Genomic DNA, 20,651 nt, shown 5'->3' with positions numbered 1-20,651 from the left:
CCCTTCTTCAGACTATGACTCTGAAGAAGGATCCCAACATAAAATGTCATCTATCCATGTTCTCCAGGGATGCTGCCTGACCCACTGAGTAACTCCAGCACATTGTGTCTTATTCTGTAAATCAGCATCTGTAATAATTCCTTGATGTGACATTGATTATAACCCACTTCACATTTCTAACTACAATGTCTTTTCCCCAGTCATGGCTCTAATCCCTCCCCCTCCCCTCCCCCTTGTAACCCACAACCAACTTTAATTCCTTTTATAGACACAAAATGCTAGAGTAAATCAGCGGGAATTAACCCATTCCTTCACTCGACAGAGATGCTGCCTGTCCCGCTGAGTTACTCCAGCATTTTGTGTCTATCTTCGGTTTAAGCCAGCATCTGCAGTTCCTTCCTACAATTTAAGAGTTTATTTTGCAGTTCCACAGTTCCAAGCCGCTGAGGAGTGTTCACCCGACGCCGGAGTTCCATCTTCCCGGCAAGAGGACCTGAAAACATCGGACTGGCTGCGGAGGCTACAAATAGGCCCCGACCTCGGGTGATTCACAGAGGAAGAGGACTTAACTTTTTGATGCCTTTCCCCACAGTGGAAAATGTTGATTCTGTTGGGGGGGACACGTTCATGTTGAATTCTATAATGTGTTGTGTCATTTTCTCTTATTTTTAATTTTATCTATTGATGTACAGAAACTTAATTATTTATTTTATGTAAAGCGCTTTGGTTTCAACGCGAGTTGATTTAAACGTGCTATGTAAATAAAATTTACTTACTTACACAATTGCTGTGCTACTCGATAAATGTACATTTTGAGATATAACAGATGTGCTATTGCACAAAGTAACCTGGGCCTTGTACATCATGGAATACCACACTGGAGGATGCATGCATAATGTATCCAATGCCAGCTGTCAGTCTGGATTGTTTTAGAAATTTATTTGCAAGCAGCTGATCGTTCCAGCTTTCATTAAGAATGTGCTATAATTTTCCACCATCTCTTTAACTGCATTCACATATGAAAAACAAATGTTTTTTTGTCAAACCCAAAAATAAGGCAGAGCATGACTGAATATCTAGCCCCAGACAAATGAATAGAAAATGCTGGGAAAATTCACATGGCCAGGCAGCATTTGCAGATCTTCAACCAAACACATTAAACCTGTTTCTCTTTCCACGGATGCTGCCTGACCTACTGAGTGTTCCAGGTATCTTCACTTTTGTTTCAGATTTTCCAGCATCTGTAGTTCTTGGATTTTCATGAAAACAAACGTTTAACACTTAACCAATCTAACTCCTTTATGGTCAATGTAATAAAAAAAGGAACTGCAGATGTTGGTTTATATCAAACATGGAAACAAAAGGCTGGAGCAACTCAGTGGGTGCAGCAGCATCTCTGGAGATAATGTTCCCGACGTTTTGGGTCGGGACCCTTCTTCGGACTTCAGGTCTGCCTAACCTGCTGAGTTACTCCACCATTTTGTGTCTAACTTTCAGATCGAAACTTGGTCTTCATGACCAATTCTCAAAGGTTGACATTTATGGAGCACAAATGTGCAGAGGATTCAAGTTTAGGAATAATAGAGTTCCTAGTCAACAGTGACCAATCCATACCTGCCGTCCCTGTGAGCCGCTCCCCCTTCGGTTACCGTCTTCACAAATATTCCCAGCTTTTCCAATCCCATATCTGCTCCAGCTCCCATTCCAATGATGCTGATTCCCAGGCCATCGCCATCTACAGAGAGAAATGAGGTTCATTTCAGTTGAGCGCATATTTTATACTTCAACAGCACTTCCCAAAGAATGAAATATTTCAAGCAGGATTGAGAGTGATAAAGGGTACGGAATCTGTATCAAAGAGGGTGCTTGGAGAAAGGATGTGTCGGGAGGAACTACAGATGCTGGTTTAAACCGAAGACACACACAAAGCTGGAGTAACTGTGGTCAGGCTGCATCTCTAGAGAAAAAGAACAGGTGACATTTCGGGTTGCCTCTGAAGAAGGGTCTCGACCTGAAATATCACATTTTCCAGAGAAGCTGCCTGATCCATTGAGTTACTCCAGCATTTTGTGTCTGTCTTGGAGAAAGGCTATTGGAGATGGCTGATAGCAATGTTAAATATATAGGTTTCGAAGGTGGAAGGATGTATCAAGTAAGAAAATAAACTCCAGGTTATCTGGATTTGATTCAGAAACTCATGGAAATTTACACCACAGCAAGAGGTCATTCTTCCCGGAAAATGGTCTCGCAGGTAAATAGGACAGTGAAGGCGGCTTTTGGTACATTGGCCTTGATCAGTCGGGGAACTGAGTGTAGACGTTGGGACCGAAAATAGACACAAAAAGCTGGAGTCACTCAGTGGGAGCCGCAGCATCTCTGAAGAGAAAGAATGGGTGACGTTACGGATCCTGAAGGGTCTCAACCCGAAACATCACCCATTCCATCTCTCCAGGGATGCTGCCTGTCCCACTGAGTTACTCCAACTTTTTGTGTCTATCTTTGGTTTAAACCAGCAGTTGTAGTTCCTTCCTACACAGAGAAGTTGGGACATTAAGTTACAGTTGTACAAGACGTTGGCAAGATTGCATTAGTAGTATCGTGTCCAATTTTGGTCACCCTGATTTAGGAAAGATGCCCTTAAGCTGGTAAGACTGAAACAAAGATTTACAAGGAAGTTGCCAGGACTTGAGCTAAAGGGAGAGGTTGTGCAGGCCAGGACTTTATCTCTTACTGGAGGCTGAGGGGTGATATTATAGAGGTGTATAAAACCATGAGGGAATAGATAGGATGAATACATAATCGATTCCCTGGGAAGGGGAATTAGAGGGCAATAGTTTAAGCTGAGGGGCAACCTTAACACACAGTGGGTGGTCGGTATATGGAATGAACCGCCAGAGGAGGTTGTTGAGACAGGTACAATAATACATTTTGAACAGGTACATGGATAGGAACTGTTTAGAGCGATATGGGCCAAATGTAGGGACATGGAACTAGCTTAGATGGGATATCTTGGCTGGCGTGAATGAGTTGGGTTGAAGGTCCTGTTGTCATGACGTCCACTGTGTCCGTGCCGTAATTATATCCACAGGCCTATAGGTTCGAGTTCTTCAGGTACTCTGTAGATGTGGTGAGAAATGTTGCCATCTCTGCCCTTCAGGTTGTGAATCACACCACTTGAGCAATGAAATGATTTAAAATTTTGGCTTTATTCTTTATTCTAGAGCAAGGGAACAGGCCCTTCGATCAACTGAGTCTGCGCCGACCAGCGATCACCCCGTGCACTAGCTCTATCCTACAAACTAGGGACAATTTACAGAAGCCAATTAACCTACAAACCTGTACGTCTTCAGAATATGGGAGGAAACCGGGGCATCCAGAGAAAACTCACTCTATCACAGGGAGAACGCGTAAACTCCATACTCATAGTCAGGATCGAACCTGGGTCTCTGGCAATAGAAGGCAGCAACTCTACCGCTGCACCACTGTGCCACCCATTCTCTCTCACCTCTCCTGTCAAACTTGTACCAAATAAATTACACTAGTCTCATTGTGAGACAGACCTCTTTGCTAATGGAAATACATTCTTTCTCCTTCAAATTTGAAATACCTCACCTTATACACCTTTGTTCCAAAGAAAACATTTCCAGGTTGGACAATGTTTCCTCATAATTATATTTCTCTAGTGCAGGTAACATCCTCAAGAACTCCCCCTATACCCTATTGAGTGCTATCACATTATTTTGTGTAATCTGGTAATCAGAACTGTACACAATATCCTCGCCGTGGATTATCTAATGTTTAATAGTGAGAGTCTGCTCATGTTTTACCCCTCAGGCAATACAGATGACATTCCTATCGCTTTCTTTAACCCACATCCACCTGACCTGTACCACTTAGCAAGAAACAGACTGACTAGCGTGACCAAGTGGTGCTGACTATCATTGATGAGTCTCTCTGAAAGGTGATTTAGGCATTCGCTCAATACTCCAATGGTACTGTGGCATAGCGGTAGAGTTGCCGCCTTACATTGCGAGACCTGGGTTCGATCCTATGGGTGCTGTATGTACAGAGTGTGCACACTCTCCCTGTGGTGGCGTGGGCTTTCTCCGGGTGCTCCGGTTTCCTCCCACACTGCAAAGACGTGCAGGTTTGTAGGTTAATTGGCTTTGGTGAAAGTGTAAATTAGCCCTAGTATGTAGGATAACATGCGGTGATCACTGGTCTGCACGGACTCGGTAGGCCGAAGGGCCTTTATCCGCACTGTATTTCTAAAAGGTTATTGTCAGATGTGTGATCTGCATTTACAAGGTATATCCCTCTCCCGCTTTGTAATCAATATTACCACATCAGCAAACTTCTGGTACTCCCACAACAAGTCTGCAAGAGCATTGGAAAATTATACCCATATGCTGCATAATTTCCATCCCAGCTTCTTCCAAAACCATTGGATTCATATTTACCAAGGCCCAGCAATTAATCCACTGTCAAAGACGCCAGACCCCTTAATTTGTCCTCGTTCTCTATGTTTATCATTTCCTCGTCTCTTTCTTCTTAGTCTCCCACTGTGTTATCTGTCTCTCGTATAAAGACAGATGTGGAATGCTGATTCAGAACCTTATTTGTGCTGAGTGCCACACTCAGGCTGTGGTTTGATTTTAGTATAACCCACTCTTTCCTTTCTTCGATATACTTACAGAATATCTAATGGTCACCAATCAGGCTATTAAAGACTACAACCTCCAAATAAGCTCTGAACTACATAGACTGGGGGGGGGGGGGGGGGTATATGTGGTAATATTGATTAAAAAGCGGGAAAAGGATATACTGTGTGTGTGTGTGGGGGTGTGTGTGTGTGTGTGGGTGTGTGTGTGTGTGTGTGCGGGTGTGTGTGTGTGTGTGCGTGTGCGCGTGTACACGTGTTTGCGCGCACGCGTGCAATATATTGAATTTATTTTCATTTATTATATTGTTCACAAAGTACTATGTTTACATATTCTTTTGCGCTGCTGCAAATGAGAATTTCATAGTTCTGTTTGGGACATATGACAATCCAAAATTGACTGGGCAATTCCTCTTTCACATTTCCTCGACACTGCATCTTTTGTGACCCAACAGTCTTTCCATTGTATTGAGCTCTTGGTCCCTTTCATATGCTTCTTATTTTCTACTTTATCAGACACATATGTTCCTCAACTTTCATCAGACTGAAAAAGGGTCTCGAACAAAAATGTTGTCTGTCCGTTTCCCTCCAATAAACAATAAACCGCAGATGCTGGTTTACAAAAGAAGACAAAAAGTGCTGGATTAACTCAGCAGGCCAGGCACTTCTCTGGAGAACTTGGAGAGGTGACGTTTTCAGTCGGGATCTTCCTTTGGACTGAATTACAGTCCTGAGACAAAACATCACCTACCCATGTTCTTCCTTCACCCAAGTCTCCCATTCCTTCTCTCCAGAGATGCTGCATGTCCCATTGAGTTACACCTGCATTTTGTGTCTACCTTCGATCTAGCCCAGCATCTGCAGTTCTTTCCTACACAGCTATGAATACTGATTTCTCTAACTTTCTCTAACAATGACAAATCTAACTTAATTTGGCCTCGTTCTGTTTATCATTCCCCAGTCTCTTTCTTCTTAGTCTCCCACTGCATTCCTTCTCTCACCATCCTTCCCACCCAAGTCGCACCAGCTTCTCGTTCTCACCTAGCAAACTGCTAGCAATGGCCTGTTCCCTTAATCATCGTTACGTTTTTGCATATCTTTCATGCATTTGTTCTATATCTCTCTACATCACTGTCTATCTTTCTTGTTTCTCTTTCCCCTGACTAGTCTGAATAAGGCTCTCTACCCGAGAGGTCACCCATTCCTTCTCTCCAGAGATGCTGCCTGTCCTGCTGAGTTACTCCAGCATTTTGTGTCTATCTTCGGTTTAAACCAGCATCTGCAGTTCCTTCCTACGTCTCCAGAAATGCTGCCTGACTACTCCGGCATTTTGTATCTTCCCTCCACAGATGATGCCTGATCTGCTGAGTTCCTCTATCACGTTGTGTTTTGTTCAAGATTCCAGAATCTCCAGTCTTTTGTATCTCCTCCCTGCATGGACACTGGTTCCAACTGAGTTAAATGCCGCTCATGTTACCTGTACAGTTCTGAGCTGCAGCAGAATAGTCCCAATACCCTAAGGATCTAAAAGCTTCCCTTCTTCAGCAACTCTGCAGCCATGGATTAGTTTCCAATATCTTCCTACTTCTGTGTTCACTGATAGATAGCACTGGTAGCATTGCAGAGATAACTACCTTTCAAATCTTTTCCTTCATCCCCTCCTCATCTCCATTCCATCTGCCTACAGGATGTCACCCTTCTTCCTACCTATCTCAGCGACACAATCTTTGGCTCTTCACCCCTCCATCTCGGAATGTTTTCCAATTGCCCTACAACATTCGTGATGCTAGAATCAGGTACAGTGTGGGTACAGAAATGCTTACTTTAGTTTAGCTTATTAATTATTGTCATGCAGATACAAGACAGTGAAAAGCTTGTTTTGCATGTTATCCAGTCGACTCATACCATGCTTTAGTACAATCATACACAAGTAAATGAGAGACGTGGGCCTGTGGGATTATGCATCAATGCTACAGCATAATCACCACATACCAAAATCAGTGGATTCGGAGCATTTTGATCAATCTAAATACTTCTTAATTTCAAACGGTACACAAAATCTGTAATTTGCTCAGTCTTGTCATAAATACCCTTCTCAAGTTCCACGGGAAAGAGATCCAGTCTTTCCACTCTTTTTTCCAACTCATACTCTGCTGATGCTGCCATGGGATCCACGTCATCATTGCGTCTGTCATAGTCTTCATTGGAGTAGGTGGTGAACACCTGCCAAAAGTAAGCAGGAACACTTTAGTCTTAAACCAGGTGCTCGGTGCATAAACCTTTCAAATCATCAATGTTCCAGCAACAAGCCGCACCTTGACTTATCTAACTGCATAGATGGGAAGGAATGCTAGCTGATTCTGCCACAGTTTAAAGATCCTCTAATCTCGGTGTCTCACTTCAAGTCAGGATGTTACACAAACTGAAAATGGCTTGTAAAATGTGCCGAAAATCAGTCAAGAGCTATTTTCCAAACAGAATAACATAGATGCCAGCGCTTGCTTTTGTTTTGGAAGGACCAAGGGGAATGTTTCCTCCGCGTGACGGAATTTGCAAGATCACAAACGCATTTAGAAAGAAAGAATGGCACAAAAACAAATGGCGGAAACATTCAGCAAGTCAGGCCTCATTTATGGAGAGAGACACAGTATAAATGTTTCAGATTCAATGACCTTCTATCAGAATGAATGCAGGTCTCACTGCTGAGCGTGATCAAAAGCTTTGATTAGGTAGAACTTGATTCCTCCAAACCTTCTCAATCAGAAATGATGAGACCATCGCTGAGCCAAGACCGAGTCATAATTTATTTTAATATTTCCCTAAAATGGACTTTAAATTACAATTGCTCATTGATCCGTTTCCATCTTCCACTACATCAGTGGCACAACGGTAGAGTTGCTGCCTTACGGTGCCAGAAACCCAAATTTGATCCTGACTACTGGTACTCTCTGTACAGTTTGCATGTTCTCTGAGTGACTGCGTGGGTTTCCTCCGGGTGCTCCAGTTTCCTCCCACACACCAAAAACATACAGGTTTATAGGTTGATTGGCTTCCATAAATTGTCCCTAGTGTGTAGGATAGACCTAGTGTGTGGGTGATCGCTGGTCGGCACAATCTCAGTGGACCGATGGGCTTACTGAGCTGTTTCCACACCGTATCTCTAAACCAAACTTAGCTAAAACTACATCAATCAGAAATCCATAATTTTTTTATTCTGATTTAAAAATTGAAAATCGTTTTACTAAAACGGTCACAGGGTAAATTATTGCCATCCAAGGTCAAACACCACGGAAGCAAACAACATCCGGGATATACAATTTACAGAAGTCAATTAACCTAAAAACCTGTACATCTTTGGGTGTGAGAGGAAACTGGAGCACCTGGAGAAAACTCATAGGGAGAACATACAAACTTCGTACAGACAAAGTAGATTATGATTGACTTCAGGAAGTGAAACAGTACATACACTCGGGTATACAATGATAAAGCAGAGATGGTCGAAAGCTTCAAGGTCCTGGTAATAAATATGATCAGCAATTTGTCCGAGACCAGTCACATCAAAGCTATGGCCAAGAAATTATACCAATGCCTCTACTTCCTTAGAAGGCTTAGGATGTTCAGCATGTCCCCAATAACACGTTGCCAGCTTCTACAGATGTCTCCAGTAAACATTTAATTGCGGTGTATCACAGCATAGTTTGGGAACAGCTCCATCCAAGACAGCAAGAAATTGTGGAGAGTTGTGGATGTAGCCCAGACTATTACGCAAATCAACCTCCCTTCCATTGACTCCATCTAAGCTGCCTTGGCAAGGCCACCAGTGTAATCAAGGACCAGACTCGCCCTGGTCACTCCCTCTCCTCTCCTCTCCTCTCCCATCAGGCAAGAGGTATAGAAGTGTGAAAAGTCATACCTCCAGATTCAGGGCCAGTTTCTCCCAGCTGTTATCAGGCAACTGAACAGCCCTCCCATCAGCTAGTGCTGTTCTGACCCATTTACCTCATTGGAGACGTTTGAAGTATCTTTAATTAGACTTTATCTTGCACTAATCGTTGCACCCTTTATTCTTTATCTGTACACTGTGGGACGATCTGATTGTAATCATGTGTAGTCTTTTCTTCGACTGAATAATATGCAATCAAAATCTTTTCATGGTATCTCGGTACACATGACAATAATAAACTAAACTAAACTGGATTCAAGGGTATTAGCTGTAAGGAGAGGTTGGACAAAGTTAGATTTTTTTTCTTCTGGAGTGCCGGAAGAATTGAGAGGATGTGTGGGACACAGAGCCATAGATGCCAGGAACTGAGTTGGTGATGGTGGGGGCAGATATTATAGTGGCATTTAAGAGGCATTTAGATAGGCACACGGATTTGAGAGAAGGTAGGATATGGATCATGTCCCGACAGATGAGATTAGTTTATCTTGGCAACATTTTCGGCATGGACATTGTGGGCTGAAGGACCCCTTCCTGTGCAGTACTCTTTGTACGTTCTTTGCAGCACTGTGCCGACATCTTCAGTAATAGCTGCAGTAATGATATTTGTATCATATGATCTATAACAAAGAGGCTGACACAAGAATGTGAACGGAACAACTGCTGTTCCTGATCGATTTACTTGGTGTCTAAATACAGCAACATCTTATTTAAACTGAAAATCTTTTCTGGGTGAGGATATTTGTTTCTTCGAGGTAGCATCTACATGATGGCTAAAGTGGGGGATACATACTTTGCTCATAATATCTGTATTCTCCTTTGCACTGTTGCAAAATGCTTCATGGTTGTCACGGCGAGGCAGTTACCAAGGTTACGTCTCCAGAGAGGGCAATGGACCATTTGAAAAACTGCCAGTCTCTGTTTGGTGAACTCTTGATGCTAACGATGTATGAAACTAAGGCTGAAGGACAGAGAGAATTAAAGAGAACAGAGTGATAGAATGCAAGGTGTGTTTTATGCTGGTATGACAAAGCGAGAGGAGACTACACCGATCCTGGCTCATTCCATCTGAGATGCAATCAAACAAGGACTCCCGCAGTCATTATCTGTCAATGGATCGGAATGTTTCATGACCAGTATCAAGCTTTGAAAGTCAAATATTTTCACAAAGAATAAGGCCACTACAGTTTAAGTTTAGAGATACTGCATAAAAATAGGCTCTTCAGCCCATGCCGACCATCGATCACCCGTTCACTCCAGGGCTATGTTATCCCACTTTTGCACCCACTCTCTACGCACTAGGGGTACTTTACAGGCGTCAATTAACCTACAAACCCACACGTCGTTGGGCTATGGGAGAAAACCGGAGCACCCGGAACAAAACCCGCATAGTCAGACTACTTACTCATACCATTTTACACATTTCAATCGGAAGATACAAAAGCTTGGAATCAAGTACCACAAGTCCAGAACAACCTCTTCTCCGCTGTTATGAGTCTCTTCAATGGACCCTCTCATGAGCAAAGGATGTATCCCCCATCTGCCAATTTATCTTATAGTGTTGTCTATAATTTCTCAGTGACTAACATTATATTCAGCACTCTCTTTCCTTCCCCCTTTTGCACTGCCAGCTGTACTCATTTACGGTTTGATTGTTATTCAGCTTAGTTTAGTTTAGAGATACAATGTGGAAACAGGCCCTTCAGCCCACACCGTCAAGCGATCCTCGCGCACTAACACCATCTTGCACATACTAGGGATAATCTGCAATTCACAGAATCCAATTAACCTAGAAACCTCGTTTAAGAAGGAACTGCAGGTGCTGGGAAATCAAAGGTAGACAGAAACTCCGCGGGTGATGCAGCAACTATGGAGCTCCATCGATGCTGCCTCACCCGCTGAGTAACCTAGAAACCTGTACGTTTTTGGAGTGTGGGAGGAAACCGAAGATCTTGGAGAAATCCCACGTGGTCATGGGCAGAACATACAAACTCCGTACAGACAGCACCGGTAGTCAGGATTAAGCCCGGTCTCAGGTGCTGCAAGCACTATAAGGCAACAAAAGAGGCCATCACTGTTCTGTACTTCAGTGTTTACCACCTGGGCAGTCCAACCTCTCTTCATAAACATTCTATCATTTGGTTCAATAAAACCTTCTCCGAATTGATTTCATCACATTCACATCCTTCCTTAATTAAGGAGACCAATAGTCCACATGGGGTATTCCAGGTTTGGACTCACCAATATCCTCCTATTATAATGTAAAGCATCACAATAATCACAAAGTATTGGATTTGCAACTGGAAAAGCCGGGTGGCACAGCGGCGCAGCTTGTAACACCACTGCCACACAGCGCCAGAAATGCGGGTTCAATCCTGACCTTGGGTGCTGTCTGTGTAGTTTGCACGTTTTTCGCGTGGCCACGTGGGTTTCTCTGGGTGCTCTGATTTCCCCCAACATGCCCAAAGAAGTGCGGGTTGGTCAGTTAATGGGCCTCTGTAAATTGCTCCTTGTGTTGTAAAATATATGGGGAATCTATGGCTATATGGAGTAAAGTTGGATTAGATCAGCGTAGGATTTGTGTAAATGTATGATTAATGGTCAGCGTTGACTCGGTGGGATAAAAGGCTTGTTTCCATGCTGTATCTCTCTATCTAATCAATTTCTCATGAATCAATGCAGTTTTGAACATAGATGCTGCACTTCACGCTGGTTTAATAAAAAGCTTCAAAATGTCTCCTCTACCCCAACAGCAAATTGTCCTCATACCCAGTGATCCAAAAATTGAGGGCTCATAAAGATCTTTGAAGAAAGCCGGGTGCAAAATCTGGGCTTCAGTGTGGTGAGTAGCTCTGTAGCTCCCCATTGGAAATACACGTTTGTTCAATTTATACCATGATGAACGGCAATTTCCTATCATTGTGCCTGACTGTTCAACTGAACTAACTGAGATAACTGGCAAGACTTGCTTCCCACGTTAAGCGTGTAAAAAGGAATAATAACTGTGATTAACTTGACAACGTGCTGCTGATGCTAGCTAGCTGTGAAAAAGCTGAAACAGAGGAGACAACATTAATCTGCAGTAGAGGTGAAAACTGGGGCTGAATTCACTGGAAAGGCTCGGATGTGCGCGCTCAGTTCACCACTCATTTTATACCATTACCTATCCATGTTCTCCAGGGATGCTGCCTGACCTGCTGAGTTACTCCAGCACTTTGTGTCCTTTTGTCCAAAGGTGGGTTTTACCTCATCACTATCTATTACATCTCTATTCCATTTGGAAATCTATCAGTATTTCTAAACAATGCTGACAACTATATTCTGCACTATAATGCAAATCACAAATGCTGGAGTAACTCAACAGGTCAAGCAGCATCTGTGGACCGAATGAAAGGGCGATTTTTTAGGGTCTGGACCCTTCTTCAGGCTCAACCCTCCCCATCTGCTCTCTGGTATTTTTCTCTTTGCTCGACCTGTTGTACTTATGTATGGCGTGATTGTGTTCAGGTACAGGCACCTAGCATTTTACGCAGAGGTTACCTTCATGAAAAGCAGCACGCAATTCAAAAACACGTATTTTAAATGTATAAATTTAAACGTGTAAATTTGAGCGCATTATTTTAAAAATACAGCTCATAAATTAGGTTTTGTTATTAATTAAACATGCTTTTATTTCAAAAACACTTAAATCAAACACGTGTAAAATGCAAAGTGCCGGAATTTAAATTAAATCTATTTTAAACTGGAGTAGATTAGTTTAATTTAAACTGTACTGAGTTTTTTGTTTGAGAGCTATCCATTCGTAACTCTTCACTCAATCATGCGATGGCAATTTTTATGGTAATATTATTTGAAACCATGAATTTGCACAAGAACTAAAATAGGGTGTAAAATGAGATGGTAATCTTGCCAATCTATTCTCATTGCATCATGCAACTTTGCATTCAGCTGAGCTTTTCCTGATAATACCATCTCTCCTTCATCAATGATGTTAAACCATCGCTCTTCCAGACTCCTCACCACCAGGGAAGTCTGGATGGTCCGGCTGTGTCTTTACTTGCCATTGGTAATTAGAAAAATGTACATCTGAAACTCCAACAAGTGTATTGTTAATCACAAACGATGCCGTGCAAAAATTGACACAGAATGCTGGAGTAACTCAGCAGGTCAGACAGCATCCCTGGAGAACATGGATAGGTGATATTTGGGGTCGGGATCCTTCAACTGGCATCTGCAGTTCCTTGTTTCTCTGCGACCCAGAGTATTGCACCAGTCTGCACAATTACAATGGGAAGCTCTCAATTCAAGGTGGAATATTTTTGCCATTCAATCTACTTTTAGCAGTGCACACATCTCCCAGTCAGATCACACACATACTTAACAATACCGTCTCTATAAAACCCTATTTTAACGCGATTGCAAAAGAAGCAAAATATGTTACAATCAACTTTTGATTCAACCTTTGAATGCTTTTCCAGATTGCCCTTCTTTAGGAAGTACATGTGGTATGTGGCTTTTAACACAGAGGGTGGGATAGAGAGAGTGGCCACTCTAATCACATCTGATGTCTATTCATGGACACCTCAAGCTTCTGCTTCTTATTTTAATTTTAAAGACAAAATTGCAATTTTTTTCCGACTCTTTATTCATTGTAGTTGTGAGATAAATTGTTAATAGTCTTGAAATGTTAGTCTATGTCAAAGACATTAATTGGCATTCAAAATCAGTTGTCACCATTTAAAGCTAACTACAGTCAAGCATTTCAGTGCAGGGCTCAAAACTATTTCTTACAGCAACTGGCTTCCAAACAATTATCAAGAGAAGCAATCAGTAAAAGCTTATCTCCTCAGCATGGTTTTTTCAAGACTCCAAACGCTCATAAAATTAGCACATGTTGCTGGAGACATTAGAGCATTCACAATCTTCACATCATTAACACCCCGTGATGAACTTCCGACACATATCTGCGTTGTAATAGTTTTGTGTCGGAAGTGGGGCTACCGAGACTGACGTTCAAATAGCCTCTTCTAATTCAACGCTTTTTGTATCTTCTCCTTGTTACCAGTGGATACCAGTGTGTAGGAAGGAACTGCAGATGCTGGTCTACACAAAGATTGGCACAAAAAGCTGGAGTAACTCAGCGCGACAGGCAGCATCTCTGGAGAGAAGGAATGGAAGACGTTTCGGGTCGAGACCCTTCTTCAGACTGAGAGTCAGGGGAGAAGGAGTCTAGAGATATGGGAGGGTAAGGTGTGAAAATGACAGATCAAAGCAGATGGTGATAAGGCAATGTAGAATGGTTCATTGTTAGCTATGGGGAAGATTATATTATGTTACATAGGGATTACCCAATTGCCAAGATGCAACTGGCCTGGCTCTTTAAAACAAAAGCCCATCCATAGGTCAAATGATAAAACAATTTATTCTCGAAACAAAGAACTGCAGATGCTGGTTTATGCCAAAGATAGCCAGAATGTGTTGGAGTACTTCAGCGGATCAGGTAGCATCTCAGATGAAAGAGGATGGGTGACATTTCAAATTGGGACCCTTCTTCAGACTTTTTCTCTTTAAGAAGGCTCCTGACCCGAAACATCACCCATCCTTTTACTACAATAATTTCTTTGGATTCTTTTGCACCTCAACAATATTGCAAGAACCCCCACTCCTGCTTCAGTTTAAATCCCGACAAATTCTTCTTTCACACCTTCATGACCTCAAATTACAGCAACATCAGTCCCTGTCCAGCCTCTGTGTTGTATCGAGGTAAACCAGAGGACATCGAGAAGGGTCTCGACCCGAAACGTCGCCCATTCCTTCTCTCCAGAGATTCTGCCTCACCCGCTGAGTTACTCCAGCATTTTGTGTCTACCTTCAATTTAAACCAACATATGCAGTTCTTTCTTACGCAAGGTGACGTATGGGATGCATTGTTCCTGAGTCGACCTCCAACAAGCCATCTCTCCGGGGGCACCCAAGCACAAACAGGGTCAGGCAGTCAGCTCAGATGGATTCCCTGACATCTCCCTGCCTGGACTTGTGAATGGCTCCCTGAACAAGCCCATGAGCAGACCCATCAACTCGGTCCCAGCTACGCGTTATATTAATGTCAAGAATTCACGCGAGTCCACACCGACCATTGATCACCCGTTCACACTAGTTCTATGTTATCCCACTTTCGCATTCACTCCCCACAAACTAGGATCAATTTACAGAGGCCAATCAACCTACAACCTCACACATCTTTGGGATGTGGGAGGAAATTATGGTCATGAATGGCTGGCAAATTAAAGAAGTGGATGCAACATATTGAGTGGCATAGCTGATGGAGCTGCTGGTCGCAAAGCCAGACATCTGGGTTCGATCCTGACCTTGGATGGTCTCTGTGTAAAGTTTGCAAGTTCTCCTTGTGACTGCATGGGTTTCTTCCGGGTGCTCCGGTATCCTCCCATAGCCCAAAGATGTGCGGGTTGGTAGGTTAATTGGCCCTCTGTATATTGCCCCTCATGTGTATGGAGTGGATAAAAAATGTGATAACATAGAACTAGGGTGAAGAAGTAATCGATGGTCAGCATGGACTCGGTGGGCCGAATTCCATGCTGTATTTATCAATCAATTGCTTTAAAGAGCAGACTTTGTGTTTTTTTCCATCTCTCTATTGGTAAGTGGTTATGTGGAGACCAAGGCTTTCAATTGCGAAGAATGAATTAGATCATCAAATCCAGTTCATCGCAGAGCTGCTTCATGGGTTGTCCTTAACCCTTCCATGTGGGAGGGAAACAGGGCAGGATTAATGTCAAACCGCTTTGATTAATCTCCTCCCAATCGTTACATTGTGGGGTGCCAAATTAACTCAGTCTAACAAAGAAAGACAGGCCTGGGCATGCGGTACAAGTCAAGTCAAGAGTCAAGAGAGTGTTGGCTTTCCCCAAGATGGCATCAATCCATCACACAGAGCAGTTTCTGAATGTAACTAAACTTGTTTATAACCCACAAGAAGGCAATGTTCTGGGGGATAAATACCATTCCTGACACTGGCCAGGAATCAAACATCGGTCTCATTGGTACAAAAAACAATGGCTGAAGATAAGCCCCCTTTTAAGAGCCTTTGATAATAATCACGTAGACGCAAGGAAAGCGGAGGTGTGAACTGAACGCCAATTTGTAGTGACGTGCGGAAAAAAACACCATGAAATTGTTTCATTTGGTGCATTTAATTTTCATGGCTTATGATTACTGACACAATCACCAAGGCCCAGTTGCTTTTTTTTCTTTGGCAGCATAAGCTGTATTATTGATGGTATGTATCAACTTTGGGCACAATTTCATTTTTGTGTGGTTTTAATGATGCGTGAATTTGCTAAGTTTAAAATAAAATCCCTTTTGTGTTTGCTCGGCAATTGTACTCACCATAATTCTGTATTAACTTCCTCCACAGCTCCATGGGACTTGTTTTTATAATGAATCAACTATTCACTGCACAGAAATGCTTCATTGTGAATATCTTTCCCTGTACCCCGTATATTAATGGTGCATTTTTCTAAGGCAATTATAATTTATTTCAGACTCTTAAAATCAATTAGCTTAATTCTGAAACTTCAGTCTGCAAGGTAGAGTCTGCTCACTTCATCCTCTCTGCAGGTATTTAGGAGCATTTCCTGGGATTGGAACAGTTTGTTTACCTCTTAATCCTACGATCAAGAGCGTTTGAAGACACTGGGCCTGTATTCTATGGACTGTAAAAGGATGAGTGAAGACCTCATTGAAACCTACTGAATAGTGAAAGTCCCGGATAGAGTGGATGTGATATTTCCACTAGTGGGAGAGCCTAGGACCAGAGGGAACAGCCTCAGAATAAAAGTACGTATCTTTAGAAAGGAGACGAGGGGAAATTCTTTAGCCAGTGGGTGGTGAATCTGCGGAATCCATTGCCACAGCCGGCTGTAGAGGATTTTAAAGCGGAGATTGGCAGGTGCTTGACTGGTGAGGGTGTCAAAGGTTTTAGGAATAAGGCAGGGAAGTGGGGTTAAGAGGATAAGATAGATCAGCCATCATTGGCTGGCGGAGTAGACTCGAGGGGCTGAATGGCCTAATCCTGTTACTATGAATTACTTCTCTCCTCCACCACCAAAACCAGCAATCCTGCAGCAGTCTCAATCTTTCTTCATGCACACATGTTGACCAAATCACACTTACAGCACGAGAAAGGCCAATCTTGCAATTGATCACATGTACAACTTGATGCCATGCATAATCCTGTACTCCACTGACAGGTCAATGCTGGGGTGCAACTTTATCAAGATTATAACGGGTCACCAACCCAATCGAACACTTTTTTCCTCAAACTAAATCTAAATCCAAATATCAAAATAACCAAAAGATTTGAATAAAAAGTGCAGGGCTAATTGTATGGCTCTTTCAAAGGGCTACCAGCTGGAAAATGGGCTGAGTGGCCTCCCTGTGGGCTGAGAGGCTCTCCAAGTTCGCCCCCACAGTTTCAGGGCTTGCATCCACAGGAAATGTGTGGAGGAGTCCGGAACGTTCCTGAGCAGCTGTCATGTGTTTCCTTCCTGGTGGCAGACCAGAAGGAGTGAAAATGGCAGCAGCCCAAGTTACTTCCTTTTCCAATTTCCGCCATCTGCAACCTAATATTGCTGCCAAAAACAAGTTGGGCCAAAGGGCCAAAGGGCCTGTTTCCACACTGTATGGCTCTATGACAGGGGCTGTCTGTATGCAATTTACACATTCTACCTGTGACCGCATGGGTTTCCTCCAGGTCCTCTGGGTTTCTCCCACATCCCAAAGGCGTACGGATTTGCAGGTTAATTGGCCTCTGTGAAATTACTCCTAGTGGATGGGAAAGTGGAATAACATACAACTAGTGTAGGAAAGGGTGATCGATGGTCAGACAGGAGTTGGTGCGCCAAAGAGCCTGTTTCCATGTTTTATCTCTAAACTAAACAAATTTAAAAAATTAAAAACTACAAACACAATGTTCTAAATGAACTCAGCAGATTAGGCAGCGTATGTGGAGGGAATGGACAAGCAATGTTTCGGGTCTGCTGTCTAATTGGAGTAGGGGAAAGAAAGATGGAAAAGAGAAGAGGGATGCAGGGCGACATCTAGAAAATGATACCTAATGAATATGAGTGAGGGAAGTTTCATCTTTCAACTTGGCACGTTGCATCTGTCTGACTTCAACACATCATTGAGATACACATCACACAAACAAGCCATTCGGCCCAACCAGTCCCTTCTGACATTAAATTCTGGTCTATTGCCAAATCTTTACTGACAACTGATTGTAATGACAGTGAACGCTGGAGATACTCAGCGAGTCAGGCAGCTTCTGTGGAGAAGGAAACAGAATCAACTTCCAATGAGGGCAAGCAAACCAAAATACTGACTTTCTCCAATGATGCTGCCTGACTGGATGATTTTCCTCAGCTGGGGACAATTTACAATTCTTACTAAAGCCATTTAACCTACAAACCAATGAGGGCCTTGTTGTTAAGTGACCAGCCCTCATCTTTTAGTTATATTTCCTTGTTCATGACTCTCCCTCTGGTGAAAACATTCCTACATCAACTCTGCCAAGTCTGAGCACAATTTCTGGAGTGGTTGGACATAAAACTGCATTTTACTCTAAGGAAACACGGATCTTCATGGGAATTGCTTGAAAATCGTAGCGTTTGAAATTCAGAGCATAACTCATCGGAACAATTTATGTTCAAAAGGAAAACGAAACAACCATGAAAGTTCACTAGGACCTACTGGGTAACGTTAATCCGTCAATTTATTGCATGTATATCTCCGTTCTAATCATAGGCCAAGCCCTGAAAAATGCAGCAATGTTCGAGCTCTCAGGGTTCCACTGCTACTGAATGGCCCTGACTACGGGTGCCGTCTGTACGGAGCTTGTACATTCTCCTTTTGACCGTATTGGATTTGCCAGGGAGCTCTGGTTTCATTCCACACTTCCAAAGACGTACAGATTTATAGGTTGATTGGCTTCAATAAAAATTGTAAATTGTTCCTTGTGTGTAGGATAGTGCAGTGGGTCGGTGCGGACTCGGTGGGCCGAGGGTCTGGTTTTCGCGCTGTATCTCTGAACAAAACTAATGTTCAGTACTAAACTAAACATACTTTCTTCCCATTCTGCGCCTTGACCAGTAAGCCTGGTAAGTCCAAGGCCCTGCGAAAAATGCAATGATGAGAGCCTCAGGGGCAGTGGTCAAGTTGGGGCCCTGACTATGTGCCGTCTGTTCAAAGCAGTGTACATGACGTGTTTTCATGGATTACAGTTTGTGGGGAGCTCTGGTGTAATTCTACCCAAAGGAAAGCAAGCAATTCAATAGGTTGTTGGCTATTTGAGTTGGTCCTTGTGTCAAAGTGGGGGCTGCTAATGGCCCTCGTTCTTAAAACTGTATGCTGACAAAAGTCATCAAAACTAAACTATTATTCTCAATGTACCGAGGCATTCACAATAATGTGACCAGTTCCCTCGCTACCCTCCAAATTTTCATTGCATGGGGACCCAATGGTCATTAGGTGCATTGCCTGACATGGAAAAAGTAATCTACGTTCAAAGCAGGCAGAGGAGATCAGTTTAATTTGGCATCATGTTCGGTACGGTCATTGGGGGCCGAAGGGCCTGTTCCTGTGCTGACCCGTTCTATGTTCCATAAAAACACATCATGTCCAAGTGCAATTCCCTCTTGGAAACACTGCAAGAACACAAGAAAATGTGATGGCTAATGTGAAGGGACAGAAGTTTAGGGGTAATATGAGGGGGAACTTCTTTACGCAGAGAGTGGTGGCGGTGTGGAATGAGCTCCCAGGGGAAGTGGTGGGGAGGGACGTCATTAGGTGCATTAAAAATAAATTGGATACGCATATGGATGAGAAGGGAATGGAGGGTTATGGTACGAGTTCAGGCAGGTGGGACTAAGGGGAAAAAAACTGTTTTGTTCGGCATGGACTTGTAGGGCCGAGATGGCCTGTTTCCGTGCTGTAATTGTTATATGGTTATATGGTTAATGTAGAACAGCACGGTGGTGCAGCGGTAGGACTTGGTAAGCCAAAGGGCCTGCCTGTTTCAGAGCTGTATCTTTACAGCCTTTCAAGTCTGCCCTACATTCAATATGATCATGGCTGATCTTTCCTGAACTCATATCCTCTTCTGTTCCATCTCCCCATCCCTCTCCATTCCTCAATCTATCAAATATTTATCCAGCTTTACTTTAAATACTTCTACTGATCCAGGTTCCACCACCTACTGAGGCAGTGAATTCCAGAGATTCATCACACTCTACACAAAGACATTTCATTTTTCTGTTTTAAATAACAAGCCCCTCATCTTGTAATTACGTTCCCGTGTTCCGGACACTCCCACTGGTGAAAACATCCCTACATTAACGCTGCCGAGCCAATGCAGAATTTCTGGAGTACAATTGCATTTCACTCTGAGGAAACAACAATTTTCATGGGAATTGCTCGAAAATCACAGCGTTTAAGTATAATTCATGGGAACAAACGATCCCACTTCATCGCTCTATTGCCGCCATCGAAGCAGAAGACTTGCCCTGGATGAGAACTCAAGCTGCACTTAAGCTTCAGACCACACATCTTTCTGCTTAATATATTTATGAATCATTTAAGACTTGTTATGATCTGCCTTGGGCATCATGTGTTGAGAACGTGAATCCTTACATGTGTTATTACAAAATCATGGCAACATGTCAACAACATAACTTCCTTATGCTAAATTTTTCATGTCTTCTGGTTCCATGCTTTTGCCACTTCCAGTGCAAATCTCCAGAGCTGAACCAAAGTGGCCTTTGAGTAACCTCCTTCCCTGTTCAATCTACAAAAAGGAAATACGTTAGGACAGCCAAACTCAATTTGTTCTCCAACATCAGAGGAAGTCCTACCACTTCTTAGTACTCTACACAAGGTATGCAATGAAATATGTACTTGGAAGGAAACATCACAAAGCTAAACTTAACTAAAACTAAACTAAAGCTAAAGCCACAAATCAAATTTGTAGAACAA

The 20,651-nt window shown here is 42.9% G+C and overlaps 1 protein-coding gene across 1 annotated transcript in view; it reads right to left on the bottom strand.

Moving 5' to 3' along the window:
* Nucleotides 1-20,651, bottom strand: part of LOC129710337 (neurabin-2-like) — a 197,640-nt gene that overhangs the window by 61,474 nt on the left and 115,515 nt on the right. Inside the window, exons 3-4 of the mRNA XM_055657269.1 lie at nt 6,751-6,883; nt 1,615-1,735 (exon numbers count right to left, since the gene is read on the bottom strand). Of these exons, the coding sequence (XP_055513244.1) occupies nt 1,615-1,735; nt 6,751-6,883 (254 nt within the window). The remainder of the gene's footprint in view (nt 1-1,614; nt 1,736-6,750; nt 6,884-20,651) is intronic.

This window comes from Leucoraja erinacea, chromosome 27 (assembly GCF_028641065.1).
Source record: "Leucoraja erinacea ecotype New England chromosome 27, Leri_hhj_1, whole genome shotgun sequence".
Lineage (NCBI taxonomy): Eukaryota > Metazoa > Chordata > Chondrichthyes > Rajiformes > Rajidae > Leucoraja > Leucoraja erinaceus.
This window is presented reverse-complemented; position numbering and strand designations above follow the sequence as displayed.